We start from the raw sequence: 18,365 nt of genomic DNA, 5'->3' as shown, positions 1-18,365 counted from the left end.
TCATTAAAATGCAAATCAATTTATAACATTTTTGACATGTGTTTTTCTGGATTTTTTTGTTGTTATTGTCACTCACTGTTCAAATAAATTTACCATTAAAATTATAGACTGATCATGTCTTTGTCAGTGGGCAAACATACAAAATCAGCAGGGGATCAAATACTTTTTTCCCTCACTGTAGGTCACCAGGGATTAAGTATTTATTGCACTCACAAATGCATCATCAATTGAAGTTACATAAGATTGATCAGATGTTACTTAAATTCAAACAGTGGGCCTATATGGAAAAGCCATAACATGAAAATGACAGTTGTGTTCTCTCAACTCTTCTATCTTGGCAATCCATCAAGTAGGTACAGCAGCACGGCATGAATTAGAATTCAGCAGAATGTAAATGTCCCATCAATAGCAAGGCGTGCGTAAAATCCTCGGGATGCCCTTAGTGCTCAATTCTGTCGACCACCTTTGGGATAAGTACAGCTGGGAGGGAGTTTGGTCAGAGGGAAGTGTGTCTTCATTTTTCCACGCTTCTCTTTTCCTAGAGATTATTCTCCCTCAGGCCCCTCTTTACTCCAGTGGTTTGGCGAGCGCAGCGTTGTGGTGCGTCGGGCGTCCGGTCATGCCTCTCCAAAGCAGTTTCTTTCCCCCTCGATTGTTTGACGCTCAGCTCACAGGCCGCGCGCTGTCTTTGGTTCAAGAGAAGAGACCTGCGTCTCTCTGCTTGACATTTTGAAGCTGAGCATTTCGGGAGTGCTGTGCCTGTGTAGATTTGTGCATAGTTGCATATTTAACGGTCAAATCCTTTTGATTTACAGGTGTAAACGAACCTTCAGATATTGTTACAATGGAATATGACTTATCTGTTTCAACAGGTCAGTTGGTAGGTTAAATATCATTGAAAAATGTTTGCTCCATGTGTGTTTCATTACTAATGGCAGAGAAAAGTAGGCAGGCCTACAGTCCTACAAATTATTTAATGTTTTACTTTTTGATTGTAGCTTTTTGTCTCCAAACAGTCTACTTTATAGCTTTATATTGTTCAAAAGATAAAATAACAATGAATACATCTGAATAAATTAGTACATGAATACACCTACAATATGTCCAGCAGCTGACAGCTAATAGCTATTATTAGCCTAAATCGGGAACAAATGAAAGTGGTCGGATTTCCAATTAGGCTACACATGATTTAATCACGCACATCCTGGCCTCTTGCCTATTGCAACCAAGACTGCTCTGCCTCCTGTTGGATAGTCGGGCGGGAAGAAGGGCTGAACTGCTCTTCCACTGTGACGTCATCCAGGTAGACCAAGGCCTTGCGCTGAGCGCGAGGGAGTTTGCGGACATTGGAATCGTCGTACGGCATGCACCCAGTGACCATGACATACAGAATCACACCCAGGCTCCACACGTCATATTTATTGGGGTCATATGGGACTCCGAGCAGTACCTCTGGTGGGGCATAGGCCGCAGAACCCCAGTAGGTGCTGCTCAGCTCAGGATAGCCCATGGCAAACCTCCCAAAACCAAAGTCGGTGATCTTGACCTGGTTGTCCCTATTCAGCAGCACATTCTCACATTTCATGTCTCGGTGGACAATGTTGTTTTGATGGAGATAGTTCACAGCACTGACAATCTGGAAGAACATGGTCTTGGCTTGGGCCATAGGGATGGAATTGACCTCTTGGATTTTTTGGAGAAGGTCGGTTGTTGCCGCTTCCATTACGATGTATAGTCGGCCGTTGCAAACCTCGATGAATTCGTGCACATGGACAATATTGTCATGTCTCACTCCCCTCAGAAGTGTCAGCTCCCTGGGTAGAGACTTGTGGACAAAGTCGTGAGGAGCCTTTTTGCGGTCCACAATTTTTATGGATACCTCAGAATTGTGTTTCTGGGAGCTGGCCAGTTTGACTTTGGAGTAGCTTCCCTCGCCGATTGTCACCCCCAATTTGTAGCCCATCCCGCGCAGAACTTTCTCCGTGCACATTTTCAAAAAGGTATGTTTGACTTACTGCTTCAAAATGTGTCTGGCTGCTGCCCCATCGGGTCATGAACCCCCGGTGGTCACACGCTCGACCAATTTGAGGAACAGTTGGGTGTCTCACTTGGTGGTGACAAAGTATTGATAAAAAAAATGGAGAAACATATTTATAAAGTTACGGTCGTGTTTGCGCGTGCATTATGACGACATTAGTATGACATAAAACCATAGACATTAAAACTAGCAAAACCTGCCAGCACATGAGGGTTGTTTAGCGTCAGTGGCATGTTGAAGCCTATATCACCACATACTACTGTATCTGATCAATAATAAATACATTTCTATCTTATTCTGCCTGCCTGGCTGTATGAAATATAACAAAATCCTTATGGTTGGATATTGTTAACTGTAATGTCATCATATGACCTCAGGGTGGCAGACTGCATCAATAATCTCCTTGGCCTCATGCATGTCTCTGTCTATTAATATACAGGTACAGCTGTTTGGGGTTTCCTTTTTTACAAGGACTTAAATAACTCAACAGAAGGAACAAAAAAAAGGAGTCTAATCTAAATTGTCCCCAAAATTGGTGTCCAGATGAGTGTTTTCCCATTGTCCTGTCACTCACCAGACTATACAAACTGACCAAAAACAACTGGAATTTCAATTGTTCATCAAATGAGCAGGCTGTTGGCTGACTGTTAGATAGCAGGCCTGCTGGAATGCTGAACAGGCTAGAATGTTCAGAGCAGCACTGACCTTTCCTGAACAATGTGAGCTATTGTTTGTTATCTTGACCCAGTTAGGAGCCATAGCCCTTGGCTTGGTAGCTATTGGCAATGGTTGTTTCTACTGTACTGTATACACTTCTACTTATGGAGGTTGTGTGTGTTTGTGTCATAGACCTGCATGCATAATTTGTGTGTGTGTGTGTGTGTGTGTGTGTTTGTTTGTGTGTGTGTGTGTGCAGTTGGGGATTTACCGTACATTTTAATTATCTTTCATGCTTCAAACATATGATCTCATCTACTTCAAGTTTCTCATCTACTTCAAGTTGCGGGCGCTGCAGTTGAAACCATCAATACATTCAATGCAATACATTCATCTGGTATTTATGGTATTCTGTGATTGTTGTATTATGCTCAATGCCACCAAAGATGTCAAATTCAAATGTTTCTATATAAATGTGTATGCATTTCCAGCCTCCCCCTCTATAAGATGACAGGCATTGTTATTGTGTGTGTGTCTGTGTGATTGTCATCTGCAGAGCTTTGAGGCATTCTCCATTCTACTCCAGTTTCTCCACTGAGGGTTTGTTGGTTTAGCCACTGAGGGTGGGGCTGCACTTTCTGTCTGAGCTTCTACGACTCACCGCAGGCTGGGCCAATCAGCTGGCTACGTCCGTATCTCCCTGCCTCTTAATTCGCTGTCTCTCTCAGAGAAGGGCTGCTGATACGAGAGAGAGAGAGAGAGAGAGAGAGAGAGAGAGAGAGAGAGAGAGAGAGAGAGAGAGAGAGAGAGAGAGAGAGAGAGAGAGAGAGAGAGAGAGAGAGAGAGAGAGAGAGAGAGAGAGAGAGAGAGAGAGAGAGAGAGAGAGAACAAGAGTGTATTCTAGAGAACGAACAAGAGTGTATTCTAGAGAACGAACAAGAGTGTATTCTAGAGAACGAACAAGAGTGTATTCTAGAGAACGAACAAGAGTGTATTCTGTAAAACAGTGCAGCTCATTCTACCCTTCTTCTTCTTCTGTGCTGATTCCTCCCAGACTGCCAAAAGATGAACCACAGCTCGACTGAACCGGCAGAGACCATCGAGCTACTGCGGTATCTCAGGTAGGCACTTAGCAGAATTAGGGCAACACAGCTATTCCTGCTCTCAATTCACTTAAATTCTCCAATGCCAGCTGGCGGTAGCCTACATCTTTTATTATGGATTGTGAACTCTATTTTACACATCCTGCTTGTAAATGTGAACTGACCTTTGATAGCTGATGGCGTGTGAGCTTTTATGCACGTTTTTATGTTATTATATTGTAGACATAAAGTTGGGTGTGTGACGCAGGTTTTCATCCAGAGAGGTGCTTCTCTGTGTAGAGACGTGTCCAGAGCAGTCCCCCCTGTGGCTGCCAGCTGCATTCATCACTGTACTTTTATGCAACCTGTCGCACCAACTCATGTTTCTCTCGCAGCCCTGAGAGAGAGAGAGAAGCACAGAAAGTGAGTGAAAGTGACACTGTTTGAAAAATAACAAAGGGGGACTCAAATCAAGGCGGCAGTGACACTAGCCCAATAATGGACTAAAGCAGCCTAACGTTACTCCTTATAGTCCATGGACCTTACATGTTTAAAGGTGAATTGGCTCTGGAAGCCGAAACAGCCGAATACTCCATCTAAACGTGAATTGATTCTCAATTGTGGTACAGTTCTAGAAACTTCCTCTACTTTCATATCACATTAAAATAATTTCACAAATACAAAATACACACTTACTGTACCCTGTTTGAACACAGTTGCAGGCGACAGTATTTTTCAGTGACAATATAATTGTGGCGTTAGACAATTTGAAAATTATTTCTCGCTGGTATGAAAGATAAGGACCTTATGCTTCCAAAACCGTACCGCAAGTGATGCGTGTTAATGTTCAGACCGAGCATAGAAAACGCCTTCGTCCAATGACTCTTATGTGTAATGTAATGGAACTGAGAGTCATGATCAAGGGCTACAGTGACGCCTGCCTGTTTGGTGCTGATGAGGAGCAGGATGTGAATCACCTGTCGGAGATAAAATCAAATCAAATGTTATTGGCCACATGCGCCGAATACAACAGGTGTAGACATTACCGTGAAATGCTTACTTACAGCCCTTAACCAACAATGCATTTATTTCTTAATAAAATAAATAAATAAAACAACAACAACAAAAAAGTGTTGAGAAAGAAAGAGCAGAAGTAAAATAAAATAACAGTAGGGAGGCTATATACAGGGGGGTACCGGTGCAGAGTCAATGTGCGGGGGCACTGGCTAGTTGAGGTAATATGTACATGTGGTTAGAGTTAAAGTGACTATGCATAAATAATTAACAGAGTAGCAGCAGCGTAAAAAGATGGGGTGGGGGTGGGGGGGCAGTGCAAATAGTCCGGGTAGCCATGATTAGCTGTTCAGGAGTCTTATGGCTTGGGGGTAGAAGCTGTTGAGAAGCCTTTTGGACCTAGACTTGGCGCTCCGGAACCACTTGCCGTGCGGTAGCAAAGAGAACAGTCTATGACTAGGGTGGCTGGAGTCTTTGACAATTTTGAGGGCCTTCCTCTGACACCGCCTGGTATAGAGGTCCTGGATGGCAGGAAGCTTGGCCCTAGTGATGTACTGGGCCGTATGCACTACCCTCTGTAGTGCCTTGCGGTCGGAGGCAGAGCAGTTGCCATACAAGGCGGTGATGCAACCAGTCAGGATGCTCTCGATGGTGCAGCTGTATAACGTTTTGAGGATCTGAGGACCCATGCCAAATCTTTTCAGTCTCCTGAGGGGGTATAGGCTTTGTCGTGCCCTCTTCACGACTGTCTTGGTGTGTTTGGACCATGATAGTTTGTTGGTGATGTGGACACCAAGGAACTTGAAGCTCTCAACCTGTTCCACTACAGCCTTGTCGATGAGAATGGGGGCGTGCTCAGTCTTCTATTTTTCCTGTAGTCCACAATCATCTCCTTTGTCTTGGTCACGTTGAGGGAGAGGTTGTTATCCTGGCACTACACGGCCAGGTCTCTGACCTCCTCCCTATAGGCTGTCTAAGACAGAATACTAAGTTCCAGGCTGATTGTAACACACTGTGTTGATATGAAAGATGATGATGGATAAGATAAACGTGTGTACAATAACTTTTGGCTCTCCATTGTGACTCGACCTAGAGGATGCCTAGGGTAGGGCTATAGAGGTGTTGCATGAACAAATCCCCAAGGTCGGATAATGTACTCTATAATGTACATTATTTATAAATGTATGGCGTTTAAAAAATATATATAAATATCAAACCATAACTCTGAAGACAATTTGCATACATTGATCTAAGAGCATTGTTTTTAGTACTTTGATTAGATATTGGCAGAGACTACGGACAAAACATACATCCGCCCTAGAAAATCGAACCGTTCCTGCTGCGTGTATTCTAGGCAGTTCCAATCTCTCTCCACCTGTCCTCCTTAGCGGGATCAAGATGCCTGAATGAATTATAATTACTGTTCCTATGATTGAATCAGCTAGTCATGTTTAATTTAGTGTTGGTATGCTAACCATGTCCCTGCTGCCGTCCTAAAGTGTAATTTCATCACTTGTAAATCAGGGCTGCCTGTTAGCTAATCAGTCCATTACATAACAGCATGACAGTGGTACCTGGCGGTGGGCACCTCACAGCAGGTTACACTCATCCACATGTCCTCATAGTCCACATACAAAAAAGTAATACATTTCAATATATTTAACTTAGCGTAAAATGAAGTTAAAATGCATGTAATGCCTTAAAATGTATTCCAGAGATGCATGTACATACATTTCCATCTTTACTAAAATGCATGTAATGCCTTAAAATGTATTCCAGAGATGCATGTACATACATTTGCATCTTTGCTCAAATGCATGTAATGCCTAATAATTCCAGAGATGCATGGCTATGACATCTGGTCTACAGGGTGGCCAAGGTATTTCCTAATTCGGCATATGACATAGTTTGGCCCTTCAGAGGATTCTTAAATTACTCTTTAAGTATTGATCAGTAGCTAGGTTTCCATCCAATTGGCAACAGTGGTGTGTTTCCACCAAACTGACTTGTTGCAGATAAAAATCAGTGTGTGATGAAGTAGTGCACACAAAATGTACTTTTTCGTTTACGTTTTCATGTACCGAATAAAAATCTGAAGTTCAATGTGTTTCCGTCGCATTTTCAGCTCTACGGATAGTTTTGTCACAAAAACTGTTGCATTAAATAGCAAATGTGCCTACTCTGGTCTTGGCACATTGCTCTAGCCAACAGTTCACAGATACAGTGTGGGTAGGCTGTGCGGGTGGGCAGGTCTATATGATGAGATTATTATGGATAAGAGCGAGAATATGTTTATTTGTCAAACAGCAGTCAAACATCGATCATCATGTCACCAGAAAAAGACCATCGATATTTATTGGAAAGGAGCATCAAGATCACCGTGCACTTTCACCACCCTGTGAAGTTCATCATAATTTATGTCATCTGTAGCCTAATAAACTGCATGCTTTCCCAAGTCATAGTGGGAGGACCACACACCATGTCATTGCATGACTCCCAAGTTTATTTCTATATGATGGTTGTTATATCAATATTTGCGCATAAAAACATTTCTCGAATAATACATTTTACAGACAAAAAAGATCACACCATGTTGAACGAACAAATTATGTCGGCATTTATACAATAGTACTGAAACTTCCCGTTTCCATCACAGCTATCGTGACTTTTGTCAATGTTTCTGCCTTGAAAAGTAAAATCAAATAATAGAGATTTCATTACATTATGATTGGTACATTTTTTATATTTGCCATACATTTAAATGTAAACATATATTTCTTACAAATACAATCAAAAGTAATATTTTTCACAAGACATTTCCAAATACATAAACAAATATATTTACTAAATATATCGATAAATACATGTGAAAAAATGTTTTTACGGTATGATATTTGTGCGTCTGTAACTTTCTCACTCCTCATTATTCACAATTCATTCAGGACTATCCATAATCATAGTAGCATCCACATGAATGTAGAAGTGTTTAGAAACATATTACAGTGGGGGAAAAAAGTATTTAGTCAGCCACCAATTGTGCAAGTTCTCCCACTTAAAAAGATGAGAGAGGCCTGTAATTTTCATCATAGGTACACGTCAACTATGACAGACAAATTGAGGAGAAAAAATCCAGAAAATCACATTGTAGGATTTTTTATGAATTTATTTGCAAATTATGGTGGAAAATAAATATTTGGTCACCTACAAACAAGCAAGATTTCTGGCTCTCACAGACCTGTAACTTCTTCTTTAAGAGGCTCCTCTGTCCTCCACTCGTTACCTGTATTAATGGCACCTGTTTGAACTTGTTATCAGTATAAAAGACACCTGTCCACAACCTCAAACAGTCACACTCCAAACTCCACTATGGCCAAGACCAAAGAGCTGTCAAAGGACACCAGAAACAAAATTGTAGACCTGCACCAGGCTGGGAAGACTGAATCTGCAATAGGTAAGCAGCTTGGTTTGAAGAAATCAACTGTGGGAGCAATTATTAGGAAATGGAAGACATACAAGACCACTGATAATCTCCCTCGATCTGGGGCTCCACGCAAGATCTCACCCCGTGGGGTCAAAATGATCACAAGAACGGTGAGCAAAAATCCCAGAACCACACGGGGGGACCTAGTGAATGACCTGCAGAGAGCTGGGACCAAAGTAACAAAGCCTACCATCAGTAACACACTACGCCGCCAGGGACTCAAATCCTGCAGTGCAAGACGTTTCCCCCTGCTTAAGCCAGTACATGTCCAGGCCCGTCTGAAGTTTGCTAGAGTGCATTTGGATGATCCAGAAGAGGATTGGGAGAATGTCATATGGTCAGATGAAACCAAAATAGAACTTTTTGGTAAAAACTCAACTCGTCGTGTTTGGAGGACAAAGAATGCTGAGTTGCATCCAAAGAACACCATACCTACTGTGAAGCATGGGGGTGGAAACATCATGCTTTGGGGCTGTTTTTCTGCAAAGTGACCAGGACGACTGATCCGTGTAAAGGAAAGAATGAATGGGGCCTTGTATCGTGTGATTTTGAGTGAAAACCTCCTTCCATCAGCAAGGGCATTGAAGATGAAACGTTGCTGGGTCTTTCAGCATGACAATGATCCCAAACACACCGCCCGAGCAACGAAGGAGTGGCTTCGTAAGAAGCATTTCAAGGTCCTGGAGTGGCCTAGCCAGTCTCCAGATCTCAACCCCATAGAAAATCTTTGGAGGGAGTTGAAAGTCCGTGTTGCCCAGCGACAGCCCCAAAACATCACTGCTCTAGAGGAGATCTGCATGGAGGAATGGGCCAAAATACCAGCAACAGTGTGTGAAAACCTTGTGAAGACTTACAGAAAACGTTTGACCTGTGTCATTGCCAACAAAGGGTATATAACAAAGTATTGAGAAACTTTTGTTATTGACCAAATACTTATTTTCCACCATAATTTGCAAATAAATTCATTAAAAATCCTACAATGTGATTTTCTGGATTTTTTTCCCTAATTTTGTCTGTCATAGTTGACGTGTACCTATGATGAAAATTACAGGCCTCTCTCATCTTTTTAAGTGGGAGAACTTGCACAATTGGTGGCTGACTAAATACTTTTTTCCCCCACTGTATATTCTTATTTACAATAAAAGTGACTCCAAAATGACACTATTGTCACGTTCACACCCTCTGTCCTGTGTTTATGTCCTGATGTCCTGTCACGCTGTCAGTGGCCTTGATAGCTATGGCCCATTCATAAGCATTACCCATAGACATTCTATATTTGTATTGATTTGTATGTATTAGTCTGCTGTGAAACATACCATGAGGTTGGCCTGTCCCACTGTCACTGCTACTGGCCTGATAGCTAACAGCCTATTTATATGCATTACATACAATGCTGTATTTGTATTCATCTCGTCTGCATTACCATGTTATGAACCAGACTAGTGATGTTGGTTTACATTTTCCTCACATTCACCAGTGGTGGGTCTTTCAGCATCAGAATAACGTTGTCTCAACATTATCCATGTCTCCTATGCCAGTAAACGTAACTGCCACTCTTTCTAACACTGTCTGTTTCTCATTGTAATGAGTCCTGTAGTGCCACTGTGCCACTGCCTTCCATATGTGAGCTGAGCCTCATTGACTAGAAAATTACCCTGGAGAGAAGGCTCCAGCCTCACTGATCTCCCCTGGTTGTTTTGGGATGGTTTATAAAGCTGCTGCCTGCGCAGTGTATTGCTGTTAATTAAGTTATAGCCGCATGAAGCCATCATGGTAACAGATTACACTGCTTTATAGTCTTTACCTCTGGGCTTTAGTTATACTGCAGGGAAACAGCCACTCACATAACCAGGCTGATCAAAGTGGTTCATTTACCAACCACCAATAACTCCCTTCATAATGCATAGGGATTTAATGTAGTGTGTGCAATGTATATTTTACATATGCATAAATTCTTTATGATGAAGGGGCGATACATCCATGCATATGCTATAATATGTTGTTGTCACAGCAACTGTTTTAGAGTCTGGGAAGGATATGTGATGGTGGTGATGTTTGGAGTGGAGTGTTGTCAGTGTTGTAGCTGTGAGGAGGTGGGCTGTGGGGGGTTGGGTGGAGGTGAGGAGGTGGGCTGTGGGGGGTTGGGTGGGGTGAGCAGGTGGGCTGTGGGGGGTTGGGTGGAGGTGAGGAGGTGGGCTGTGGGGGGTTGGGTGGAGGTGAGGAGGTGGGCTGTGGGGGGTTGGGTGGGGTGAGCAGGTTGGTTGGGTGGGGGTATTTGCGTAGCTGCGGATAGGCCCGCTTCAATTGAATTACAGTATGGGACTGAAAAAGGGTTTGCAGGGTTATGAGACCAGCAAGCAGGCAGGCAGGGAGATACACTGTGTCTTTGCCCACAGCGGTACATCCATGCAGTGCAGAGCTAGCTAGCCACTCCCGGTCCCGGGCAGTGTGGAATGAGGGACACAGCTGCCCAACATTTGCTGAGATTGGAGCTTTTGTTCTTATGCATGTCTAAATTCTTTAGCTACTCTTGACAGAACCCTGCCGAGTCTGGTTTATATTAGACCCAAGGCTTCATTCAGCAGGGTGTCCAGGCTTTGTCAACTTGGTATAAAAAGAGACAGAATGAGAGAGGGGGAGGGCAGGGAAAACACTTTCTCAGTACAAATGAGCTCTTTCAAAAAGCCTAACATTTGTTTTACATTATTCAAATGATCGAGCTAAATCTCGTTTATCTGACCTCTAAATATTGGATTTTTTTTAGGATGCCCTGGCAATTATTTTTGCCTGTGTGTAATCTCTAAGTGGATACACTGAGCTAGTCTGGCAGGTCTGGCTATGTGTATGTGTGTGTGTGTGTGTGTGTGTGTGTGTGTGCGCGCGCACGTGCGCGTATACGTGCATACGTCTGTGTGTATATACACTGAGTGTACAAAACATTACGGACACCTGCTCTTTCCATGACATAGACTGACCAGGTGAATCCAGGTGAAAGCTATGATCCCTTATTGAAGTCACTTGTTAAATCCACTTCAATCAGTGTAAATGAAGGGGAGGAGACATTATTTATGTGTGCCATTCAGAGGGCAAATGGGCAAGACAAAATAATTAAGTGCATTTTGAATGGGGTAGGGTAGTAGGTTTGTGTCAAGAACTGCAACGCTGCTGGGTTTTTCATGCTCAACAGTTTCTCGTGTGTATCAAGAATGGTCCACTACCCGAAGGACATAATATAATAATAATATGCCATTTAGCAGACGCTTTTATCCAAAGCGACTTACAGTCATGCGTGCATACATTTTTTATTTTATTTTTTGGTGTATGGATGGTCCCGGGGATCGAACCCACTACCTTAGCGTTACAAGCGCCGTGCTCTACCAGCTGAGCTACAGCCAACTTCACACAACTGTGGGAAGCATTGGAGTCAACATGGGCCAGCGTCCCTGTGGAACGCTTGACTAATTTAGGTATTAAGGTGATGATGAAGGAAGTGGGGGAGGGGGGGGGGACTCACAGCAGGAGTCACTGATGAGTAAGATGAACAGTTTCTCTTCTCTTCCAGACCTATTTAATGAGCATCAGCAGAGACTAAGTCTTAGTAATAAAGAGATGTGTGTGTGTGTAGGGGATGCGGGGGGCAGTTAGAGCTGGAAAGGGGAGGAGGGGAATCAGAGAGGTTATAGGTTGTTATGACGAGTTTCTCTGGTATCAAGTAATTCATGATACAAGAAGATATTTAACACTTAGATGGAAAGTTGATTACGGTACCGGGTTCGTATAACAAATGGCACATGCTTCGCATGTCATCAGAACTCTGGACAAAGGAAATCTCTCAGTTTATATACTTCATGTTATGTACCCGAGTGGCACAGTGGTTTAAGGCGCTGCATCGCAGTGCAAGCTGTGCCACTAGAGATCCTGGTTCAAATCCAGGCTCTGTCGTAGCCGGCCGCGACCAGGGCGGCACACAGTTGGCCCAGGGTAGGGGAGGGAATGGCCGGCAGGGATGTAGCTTAGTTGGTAGTTGTGGGTTCGATTCCCACGGGGGGCCAGTATGAAAAATAAAATAAATAAATACAAATAATGTATGCACTCACTAACTGTAAGTCGCTCTGGATAAGAGCGTCTGCTAAATGACTAAAAATGTAAAATGTAACATTTCTTCAACAACATCTGGTAACCATCAGTGGGATTCCCCCACTCTGATGGTATCACCCTATACCCAAGTCAGTATATTCTATCAATCATTCTAAGATAAGCTCCCTCGACATAATGGAATCCTTGGCATTCAGACTCTGTGGCACCAAGAGTTACATATCTAACAGATTTAACTTTGTTCCCACAACACAATGACAAGATGTAATAACATACAGTGGGGAAAAAAAGTATTTAGTCAGCCACCAATTGTGCATGTTCTCCCACTTAAAAAGATGAGAGAGGCCTGTAATTTTCATCATAGGTTCACGTCAACTATGACAGACAAAATGAGAAAAAATAATCCAGAAAATCACATTGTAGGATTTTTAATGAATTTATTTGCAAATTATGGTGGAAAATAAGTATTTGGTCAATAACAAAAGTTTCTAAATACTTTGTTATATACCCTTTGTTGGCAATGACACAGGTCAAACGTTTTCTGTAAGTCTTCACAAGGTTTTCACACACTGTTGCTGGTATTTTGGCCCATTCCTCCATGCAGATCTCCTCTAGAGCAGTGATGTTTTGGGGCTGTCGCTGGGCAACATGGACTTTCAACTCCCTCCAAAGATTTTCTATGGGGTTGAGATCTGGAGACTGGCTAGGCCACTCCAGGACCTTGAAATGCTTCTTACGAAGCCACTCCTTCGTTGCCCGGGTGGTGTGTTTGGGATCATTGTCATGCTGAAAGACCCAGCCACGTTTCATCTTCAATGCCCTTGCTGATGGAAGGAGGTTTTCACTCAAAATCTCACGATACATGGCAATTTCATTCTTTCGTTTACACGGATCATTCGTCCTGGTCCCTTTGCAGAAAAACAGCCCCAAAGCATGATGTTTCCACCCCCATGCTTCACAGTAGGTATGGTGTTCTTTGGATGCAACTCAGCATTCTTTGTCCTCCAAATACGACGAGTTGAGTTTTTACCAAAAAGTTCTATTTTGGTTTCATCTGACCATATGACATTCTCCCAATCCTCTTCTGGATCATCCAAATGCACTCTAGCAAACTTCAGACGGGCCTGGACATGTACTGGCTTAAGCAGGGGGACACGTCTGGCACTGCAGGATTTGTGCTCACCGTTCTTGTGATCATTTTGACCCCACGGGGTGAGATCTTGCGTGGAGCCCCAGATCGAGGGAGATTATCAGTGGTCTTGTATGTCTTCCATTTCCTAATAATTGCTCCCACAGTTGATTTCTTCAAACCAAGCTGCTTACCTATTGCAGATTCAGTCTTCCCAGCCTGGTGCAGGTCTACAATTTTGTTTCTGGTGTCCTTTGACAGCTCTTTGGTCTTGGCCATAGTGGAGTTTGGAGTGTGACTGTTTGAGGTTGTGGACAGGTGTCTTTTATACTGATAATGGTGCTTGCCTATGGAGCAGTGAGGAGCAGTGAGGGGAACGGCACCTCTGTACCTTCGGGCTCTGATCAGTCCCTACACCCAAACGAGGGCATTGCGTTCATCCACCTCTGGCCTGCTGGCTCCCCTTCCTCTGCGGAAGCATAGTTCCCGCTCAGCCCAGTCAAAACTGTTCGCTGCTCTGGCACCCCAATGGTGGAACAAGCTCCCTCACGACGCCAGGACAGCGGAGTCACTCACCACCTTCCGGAGACATTTGAAACCCCACCTCTTTAAGGAATACCTGGGATAGGATAAAGTAATCCTTCTACCCCCCCCCCCCCCCCCCAAAATTGTAAAGTGGTTATCCCACTGGCTATAGGGTGAACGCACCAATTGGTGAGTCGCTCTGGATAAGAGCGTCTGCTAAATGACGTAAATGTGCCCTTGAGCAAGGCACTTAACCCTAATTGCTCCTGTAAGTCGCTCTGGATAAGAGCGTCTGCTAAATGACTAAAATGTAATGTAAAAATGATAACAAGTTCAAACAGGTGCCATTAATACAGGTAACGAGTGGAGGACAGAGGAGCCTCTTAAAGAAGAAGTTACAGGTCTGTGAGAGCCAGAAATCTTGCTTGTTTGTAGGTGACCAAATACTTATTTTCCACCACAATTTGCAAATAAATTCATTAAAAATCCTACAATGTGACTTTCTGGATTTTTTTTCTCTCAATTTGTCTGTCATAGTTGACGTGTACCTATGATGAAAATTACAGGCCTCTCTCATCTTTTTAAGTGGGAGAACTTGCACAATTGGTGGCTGACTAAATACTTTTTTTCCCCACTGTAGGTGATGGAAGAAAACACCTCAACTAGTACCGGCAAGGCTCTCCAGGTCCTGGACAATTTAATGTGATTGAGATGCCCTTGAGAAAATGCCCTCTGTCCCCGCCATCCTCCCTCCATTGTTGTTGCTTTTCCTCTCTATCCAAATCAGTGTCCTCCTTGTCATTCTACTTTCAGCAGGCCTTACCCCATTTTAAAATGGGAAAGAAAGTACATTATAATGTGCTGAGCATTGCAGAATTTCACAGAGCTTTTATTTGTATTTTTATTTATTTTGGATCCCCATTAGCTGCTGCCAGTGCGTATATTATCGTGTGTATGCATGTGTCTGTGCCTATGTTTGTGTTGCTTCACAGTCCCCGCTGATCCATAAGGTGTATTTTTATCAGTTTGTTTTTAAAAAATCTAATTTTACTGCTTGCATGAGTTACTTGATGTGGAATAGAGTTCCATGTAGTCATGGCTCTATGTAGTACTGTGCGCCTCCCATAGTCTGTTCTGGACTTTTCTCTGTGCATTCAACATGTCAATACCTCTCACAAATACAAGTAGTGATGAAGTCAATCTCTCCTCCACTTTGAGCCAGGAGAGATTGACATGCATTTTATTAATGTTAGCTGTCTGTGTACATCCAAGGGCCAGCCGTGCTGCCTAGTTCTGAGCCAATTGCAATTTTCCTAAGTCCCTCTTTGTGGCACCTGACCACACGACTGAACAGTATTCCAGGTGCGACAAAACTAGGGCCTGTAGGACCTGCGTTGTTGATAGTGCTGTTAAGAATGCAGAGCAGCGCTTTATTATCGACAGACTTCTCCCCATCCTAGCTACTATTGTATCAATATGTTTTGACCATGACAGTTTACAATCCAGGGTTACTCAAAGCAGTTAAGTCACCTCAACTTGCTCAATTTCCACATTATTCATTACAAGATTTAGTTGAGGTTTAGGGTTTAGTGAATGATGTGTCCCAAATACAATGCTTTTAGTTTTTTTAAATATTTAGGACTAACTTATTCCTTGCCACCCATTCTGAAACTAACTGTAGCTCTTTGTTAAGTGTTGCAGTCATTTCAGTCGCTGTAGTAGCTGAGGTGTATAGTGTTGAGTCATCTGCATACATAGACACACTGGCTTTACTCAAAAAAGTCAGGGGCCTAGACAGCTGTCCTGGGGAATTCCTGATTCTACCTGGATTATGTTGGAGAGGCTTCCATTAAAGAACACCCTCTGTGTTCTGTTAGACAGGTAACTCTTTATCCACAATATAGCAGGGGGTATAAAGGCATAACACATATGTCTTTCCAGCAGCAGACTGTGATCGATAATGTCTAAAGCCGCACTGAAGTCTAACAAAACAGCCCCACTATCTTTTTATCATCAATTTCTCTCAGCCAATCATCATTCATTTGTGTAACTGCTGTGCTTGTTGAATGTCCTTCCCTATAAGCGTGCTGAAAGTCTGTTGTCAATTTGTTTACTGTAAAATAGCATTGTATCTGGTAAAACAATATTTTTCTCAAAAAGATTACTAAGGGTTGGTAACAGGCTGATTAGTCGGCTATTTGAGCCAGGTAAAAGGGGCTTTACTATTCTTAGGTAGCGGAATTACTTTTGCTTCCCTCCGGGCCTGAGGGCACACACTTTGTAGTAGGCTTCAATTGAAGATATGGCAGATAGGAATGGCAATATCGTCCTCTATTATCCTCAGTAATTTTCCATCCAAGTTGTTAGACCCCGGTGGCTTGTCATTGTTGATGGACAACAATAATTGTTTCACCTCTTCCACAATCACTTTATGGAATTCGAAATTACAATGCTTGTCTTTCATAATTTGGTCAGATATACTTGAATGTGTAGTGTCAGCGTTTCTTGCTGGCATGTCATGCCTACGTTTGCTAATCTTGCCAAAGAAAAAATAATTAAAGTAGTTGGCAATATCAGTGACTCCCGAGTGGCGCAGTGGTCTAAGGCACTGCATCGCAGCGCTAGCTGTGCCACTAGAGATCCTGGTTCGAGTCCAGGCTCTGTCACAGCCGGCCGCAACCGGGAGACCCATGGGTGGCGTACAATTGGTCCAAGGTAGGGGAGGGTTTGGCCGGCAGGGATGTGGGTTCGTTTCCCACGGGCGGCCAGTATGACATTTAAAAAAAATAATAATAAACGTATGCATTCACTAACTGTAAGTCGCTCTGGATAAGAGGGTCTGCTAAATGACTAAAATGTAAAAATGTGATGAATAAGCAATCTGATTCAATGAATGATGGAGCTGAGTTTGACTTTTTGCTCAAAACTTAATTTAAGGTGCTCCAAAGCTTTTTAACTTTCGTTCTTTATGTCATTTATCTTTGTTTCATAGTGTAGTTTCTTATTTTTATTCAGTTTAGTCACATGATTTCTCAATTTGCAGTACGTTTGCCAATCGGTTGTGCAGCCAGACTTATTTGCCATTCCTTTTGCCTCATCCCTCTCAACCAAAACATTTTTCAATTCCTCATCAATCCACAGGGATTTAACAGTTTTTACAGTCATTTTCTTAATGGGTGCATGCTTATTAGTAACTGGGATAAGCAATTTCATAAATGTGTCAAGTGCAACGTCTGGTTGCTCTTCATTACACACAACGGACCAAACAATATTATTTACATCAACAACATAGGAATCACCACAAAACGTATTGTATGACCTCTTATACACTATATTAGGCCCAGCCTTTGGAACTTTGGTTTTGCTAGATATGGCTACATCGGATGGATTTGGATACTGCTTTAAATCAAATTTCTCCAGCATTAGTAAAGAGGTGATCAATACATGTTGATGATTTCATTCCTGTGCTGTTTGTAACTACCCTGGTAGGTTGACTGATAACCTGTACCAGGTTGCAGGCACTAGTTACAGTTTGAAGCTTTCTCTTGAGTGGGCAGCCTGATGAAAGCCAGTCAATATTTAAATCACCCAGAAAATATACCTCTCTGATGATATCACATACATTATCAAGCATTTCACACATGTTATCCAGATACTGACTGTTAGCACTTAGTGGTCTATAGCAGCTTCCCACCAGAATAGGCTTTAGGTGAGGCAGATGAACCTGTAGCCATATTACTTCAACAGTATTTAACATGAGATCCTCTCTAAGCTTTACAGGAATGTGGTTCTAAATATAAATGGCCACACCTCCACCTTTGGCATTTCTGTCTTTTCTGTAGATCTTATAACCATGTATTGCTACCACTGTATCATCATACATATTATCTAATTGAGTTTCAGATATTGTCAGAATGTGAATGTCATCTGTTACTAGCAAATTATTGATTTCATTAACCTTGTTTCTTAAGCTACCTATGTTAGCATGGGCATTTTTTTAGCACTTTTCTGGAATGCTTGATTGTTTTTATTGCTTCACTTGGAAGCTTAGCAGAGGTAGACATGTTCATGTTATTTATGTTAGTGCAGGGTGAGCTGCACGCAGTTGACTTCCTACTAGGGCACACCGCCTCAGTGTTAACAGTATCACTCTGGTTAATAAGCACATGATTACTGCATACAATAGCTGTGGGATCAGCAGAGGCATTCAGGGCAGTAAGACGGACATAAATTAGGTTACTTACATTGTGTCTTCCAATGCCCCTGGGATAATGAACATTTGCTGAAGCATTATGACAACTCAGCAACACAATGGTAGGGATTAAATGAGCTGGGCTTGGGTAA

The 18,365-nt window shown here is 42.6% G+C and overlaps 2 protein-coding genes across 2 annotated transcripts in view; one reads left to right on the top strand and one right to left on the bottom strand.

Moving 5' to 3' along the window:
- Positions 1–1,216: 1,216 nt before the first annotated feature.
- On the bottom strand, positions 1,217–1,990 carry LOC311136849 (testis-specific serine/threonine-protein kinase 6-like; the record flags this gene model as incomplete). Its single annotated transcript, XM_084171141.1, has 1 exon — positions 1,217–1,990. The coding sequence occupies one exon, from the start codon at positions 1,988–1,990 to the stop codon at positions 1,217–1,219; it is 774 nt and encodes a 257-aa protein (XP_084027267.1).
- A 1,532-nt stretch (positions 1,991–3,522) lies between these two features.
- The window catches only part of LOC311136824 (yjeF N-terminal domain-containing 3-like), a 66,443-nt gene continuing 51,600 nt past the window's right edge, over positions 3,523–18,365 (top strand). Inside the window, exon 1 of the mRNA XM_084171112.1 lies at positions 3,523–3,816. Within this exon, the coding sequence (XP_084027238.1) occupies positions 3,761–3,816 (56 nt within the window). The 5' untranslated portion in view covers positions 3,523–3,760. The remainder of the gene's footprint in view (positions 3,817–18,365) is intronic.

This window comes from Coregonus lavaretus (genome assembly GCF_964263955.1).
Source record: "Coregonus lavaretus genome assembly, chromosome: 11".
In the NCBI taxonomy this organism is placed as follows: Eukaryota; Metazoa; Chordata; class Actinopteri; order Salmoniformes; family Salmonidae; genus Coregonus; species Coregonus lavaretus.
Note: the sequence above shows the minus strand (reverse complement) of the source record. Positions and strands in the feature narration are given on the sequence as shown.